The sequence below is a fragment of the Octodon degus genome, unplaced genomic scaffold (assembly GCF_000260255.1).
Source record: "Octodon degus isolate 3935 unplaced genomic scaffold, OctDeg1.0 scaffold00193, whole genome shotgun sequence".
NCBI classification, from domain to species: Eukaryota; Metazoa; Chordata; class Mammalia; order Rodentia; family Octodontidae; genus Octodon; species Octodon degus.
Genome location: NW_004524769.1, coordinates 3,986,277 through 3,991,597, shown reverse-complemented (window position 1 = coordinate 3,991,597; position 5,321 = coordinate 3,986,277). Strand labels below are relative to the sequence as shown.

Genomic DNA, 5,321 nt, shown 5'->3' with positions numbered 1-5,321 from the left:
GATTCCCCTGGTGGAATTACTCAGCATTGGGCGAGAGCTCTTCCCTTGCTCTAGCTGTCTTGTCCCGTCCTTCCGCTGTCCAAGTGTTGAGCACAGAGAAGCACAGGTTGCCCTGCTTCCTGGTCTTGGACCTCCAGGTCCTTGCTGAGCAGCTGAATGTCATTTACAATGTGTCCTCTGAATAAATCTGATATGTGTTGTTCCCCAAATGCACTGGCATCTCCTGTATTGCACATGGTCAGCTCATCTGTTACTAGCATTGTGTTTTCAAGCATACAGTATATCTCTTATATACAATAAAATGTATAGCCATCTTTATGTCACCAAAGTCTGCATTCTCTAAATCTTTCAAAATAGGTAGGTCATGGCAATTCTGAAATAAATATTCAACTGGGGAGAAACATATGGACTAATATTATAAAAACTTGATTTCAAGTCTATTACGTAGAATCTGTGTAATTTTAAAAGTGTTTTCCAATTTTTATTGCATATCAAATTTTCTGCAGCACTTGAAAAACTATGGATTCCTGATTTCTGTTAATGATCTTTGTGGGTTTTTTTTATTAAAGTATTTGAAACAAAACATCAAAAAGAGGCGTCCCCCTCTGAGGCCTTTCTGCCTCCCCTCTGCCTCACTCCATACCATCTCTCCTGTCTTTGTAGCTTCATTGCCTGTCAGGAAGCGCACAGGGTCCGTGCCTCTCTTGGGGCTCGCCCCTGTAGTTCTGTGTCTCAGAGGTGCTGAGCCCCGTCTTCAGACAGGCCCCCTCTAGCACTCTATGTCCTCCACTGGCATTGAAGTTCTCTGGGCATTCTGCTCCAGCCAGATCTAAAATAGTGTTGGAAATCATTGACTTAAGAAGCCTAAGGGAATTCAGACACATAGCCAAGATCAGAAACTACAGCCTCTAAAAATAAATTGCAATAAAATGTAACAAGAATTAGAAGCTTTAATAGATTATTTTGTAATGTCCTTTCATCAACATACAGCTAAAGCGCTGCAGTGGTCGAATTTGAAACTAGGCGTCGGGCTTTCTCGACCCCACACATTTTCTCCTGTATTTTGGTCTCCTACAGCGGTGCTGCTACTTCTAGGTACCAAGAGTAATGGGTGGTCACCAAATCAGCTAGTACTTCCAAAGATGGTTTAATGACAATGAAACATGTAAAGTTATTCAGAAAATATAATTCTTGTTGCTTGAAAGTCAATCCTGTGTCCTGTGACAGTAGGGTGACAGCTGTCTGGCATCCTAAGTAGGAGATAATTCTTAAGAGCAAAACAGAAACATCTGAGAAGTACTTTCATAGCTTACCCTGGCTCAGGCCAGCTAAGCCTTTCAGCAGAGTCAGGAAAAGGACGAACCCCTCTCACGAGATCTCCTCCTTTGTGGTAGTCAGTTTCCCATACACAGAGCACATCACAATCAAGAAAGAAGAGGAAAGGACAGCAGCATGTGGACAGTGGCTGGAATCTGCTGGCTCTGGTCTCCCACCCGCTGATGCATTTCAGCGTCTGTGTTCCTGCGCTGCTTTCCGAGACCTGATGATTATGCCTCAAGATACCTTTACCCTTCTAGTGCCTGGTCCCTCCTGGTTACTGATCACAATGCTCATAGATTGTTGGCGGATGGGTGGATCAAAGGCTTGGCCCACAGGTCTTAACCAAGAAAGGCGTTAATGCCTGGTCACTCATTTAATAAGAGGCTCATATTTTTTCTAAACTGTATTTGTTTGGTTTGTGCACATCTCTACCCACAGTTTACAGAAATTCAGAGGGACGAGAGCTGGAAGACAGCAGTCTCTCCCACTCGGCAGAAGTCTGGGGTTCATTTTCACAGGGACTCTTCAGTTGGGCTGTGATTCAGAGTTGAAATGCCCTGAACCATGCAGAGCTCCTGGGAGGACCACGTCCATGCCCTGCCCTTGCTGCTGTTGTCCTGCCTAACGGATGCTGGCATCAAACTTTCCCAGGGCATGGGGAGGCTGGTGATGCCAAAGTGCTGAGTGAGCTCTGATGGGACTGGCCAGTGGTCCCCTGAGAGGATGTGCCCCTCTGAGGCCCTTCTGCCTCCCCTCTGCCTGACTCAGTGTCACCTCTCCTGTCCTTCCTGCTTCCTTGCCTGTCAGGAAGCCCACAGAGTCCATGCCAGTCTTGGGGCATTGGCTCGGTGGTTCTGGATCTCAAAGGTGCTTAGCCTGGACTTCAGCCTGGCCCTTTCTAGCACTCCATGTTCCTGCTCAAGGTCACCATCTCTAGCCCAAGGTCACCTCTGAGTGTGGCTCAGGTTCACAGGAGAAGTAGTTCTCTCGCCAGCACCCCAGCTGCTGCACCTCCTACCTCCTGACCAGGCCCAGATCTGGGGCCATCTGTCTCTGCCCACTGGCGTTTAAGTTCCAGAACCTCAGTAGAGGCAGTGTCAGCTTGGACAACTATTGCTGGGTCCTTGGATCATCTCCCTGGCTGTCCCCACCCAAACTCATCGTCATTCTACTCCACTTCCAGAGTCACTGCTGCCCCCCAGTGAAGTATAAAATCCTAGGTGCTGTGCTGTGTAGCTGTGGACTTCACAAGTCAGTCTGCATGGACTGATTGTCTAGATTTCCCCATGGGGGTGCCAATCAGCCACCGCATCTGGGCTTTGAGTGGCACAAGTTCTTAAGAACCCCAGAAAGCTTCCCTTCCGCAGGGCAGCCTTTGCTGTGATTTATAACACTTCTTCATAGGCTAGTGCGCTCTGCTGTGGCATCCGGTGGCAGGTATCTCCAGCCCAGGCTTGTGAACAGGCTAAGTATTGAGATAAAAGTCTTGAAATGTGACGAAGCACAGCATCATGCAGGCGAGTCCTGATGGCCACCCTCACCCCGCTGATGGCCACCCTCACCCCGCTGCTCACCTGCCGGGGCTGCGCCTGATGCTGTGCCTCAGTTCCCTGTTTTGCAGAATGGGGATTGTTATACATACTTGGGATTGACACAAAGGAATGGGAGTATGTGGAAGGCACTGTTGGCCACAGTCACAGTGCTTTGCCCTACACGGCAGTGATTTAAGCAGAATCAACTGTCAGCCTCCGTGAGGCTGGTCGAGTCAGTGATGCGGCACAGTAGTGCTGCCCAGTGTTTGCTGGTTGATCAAGTCTGTCCCTAGGAGACCCTGCTGGGCTTGTCTTACTTGATAAATGAAGCACAGAGAGGAAGTGGCACAATAAGAGTAAGCTTGGTGTTCAAGGATTCCAGGGACTCTGAAAATTGGAAAATGGTAGCTTGCGAATGTAGTAGAACAAACAAACAAGCAAAACCTGCCGCTCCAGAGAACGTATACAGAGCCTTTCAGCCTAAAGAATATTCTGGATCTCATAAAGCAGTAGGCTTGAATCATGACTAGGCCAGATTACCACAGTAATCCTATTACAAGCGCACTCAGGGACCAGCAGCAGCTGTTACTGTGGAAAGGCATGTGAGCCTCCCTTCTTTAATTCTGCAGGCCAATGAATGGGGATGTTGGAATTATTATTCTTTATCTTTTTACTTTAAAAAATATAAAAGCATTAAAATGATATATAATTTCAAAATTCTAAACATTACTTTGTTGAATTATGAGAATGTAGTCATACACACACACACACACACACACACACACACACACACGCATCAGGAATGTGTAACACCCTTTTCTTTGGAGCAAATGTGCTATTCCAGCTACATTTCCCTACAGTGCTTCAAAATTTATACCATGTCCTTGGGTCTGTGTAAGCGATGGTTAGAATAGATTTGGGAGGAGCCTGGCCTGGCATGAAGACTATTATCAGGAAAAAAAATCTGTCTTTTTTATTCATTTTATTGAGAAAAAATAGCAATGAGACAGTTTCAAAACAGGTTAGTAGGACAGTTACAATAATTAATACCATGCATATTGTTGTCTTTGTAGTAGAACACACTACTATTATGGTCTACTGGACTATATTGGATTATTTTGCTGAATTCACATACCTACAATTTTGAAATGGCAATGGAATACCCATCTCTAAGAAAACTAAACAAAAAAGGGGATATAAATGAAGGACCATTTTGTATCTGTGTGTACAAAATAGGATAGATATACAGCTACTTTCTCTTAATTCAATGAGAAGAAAGATTTGTCCTAATAGTGTTTGGACAGGAAAAAAATCTGTCTTTCAAAGGACTTACACACTGAAGAGAAATGACCTAGATTTTCTTTTAAATAAGCACCCAAACAATTTTTAATTGAGAGTGTAAGCCAGCAAATTATGTTTTGTCATACTTTGGACAATTCTTTATGACTAACAGAGATCTCATGCCCCCATCTCCTCTTCCAGTGTGTCAAGAAGACCTTAGAATTTTAAGATTCAATCTCAGCTTACCTGTCACTAACTGAAAAATTTGTGTACTTATTTTCTCCTTTACAAGTAGATTATAAAGTAGAAGTTAACTGCAACAAAAGACTTCTTACTATAAATGACAAATTGTGTATCCATATACTTCCACACAAGTGTATATTATGCCCATTTCGTACATGTAGACAGTTATAGATTAACAACTTTATTCTAAGTTTAAATGAATATTTCTAATTAATTTCAAAAGTAGCCACTTTAAGGAGCATGCTTTTGCAGAGCATACTTTAGATGTTTCTTTGAATGATGTAAATATCAACTTTTTCTAAAAGAATAATGTATTCATTATACTTTGTTCCTATTACAGGCCTATGAAAAGATTGCATACCTCTTGACTAATTTGGGTAAGTCCACTTTTAGTTCTTTGCTTGTGAACAAGGCAACAAGTGGATGTGTCAGTCTGTAACCCCTTCGTGTGTTTTAGCATTTTCCTGTCTTTGGCCACATAATCTATTAGTAACCATGACAGAAGCGGTATGAGAAAGCAACGTATCCAGTCGCAGAACATCTCAGCTCCCAGCTAGCCAACTGTTTCTCATAACTTGGGTGTACTTTTTTCATCAATTTTTAAACTGCTTGTGTGGTAAGCATAATATTTCATGCCCATGTTTTAAAAGTCAAAACAGTTCAGAGAGATTCCTAAGGAGAATGAGTCCTTCGTCACGTCACCGCTCCTGCCTTCTGTACCTGGGTGGAATTGCTTTTTAACCTTCTTATGAGTATCTTATGTGACTTCCCAATCTGTTTCCAAATAATGTGATTCTATTGCTATGATTAGGTTTCTACCTTTGAATAGCTATTTACTTCTTTCCTGGCACAAAATAACTAAACGTGAGAACTCAGCTCTCAGCGTTCTTGCAAATGCCTCCCGCCTCCACCCTATACCTCCGCCCCACACCTCCACCCCACACC

General features: G+C 43.7%; 1 protein-coding gene across 1 annotated transcript in view; it reads left to right on the top strand.

Moving 5' to 3' along the window:
- The window catches only part of Ano3 (anoctamin 3), a 405,337-nt gene that overhangs the window by 374,962 nt on the left and 25,054 nt on the right, over positions 1–5,321 (top strand). The window contains exon 19 of the mRNA XM_012517561.2: positions 4,717–4,753. Within this exon, the coding sequence (XP_012373015.2) occupies positions 4,717–4,753 (37 nt within the window). The remainder of the gene's footprint in view (positions 1–4,716; positions 4,754–5,321) is intronic.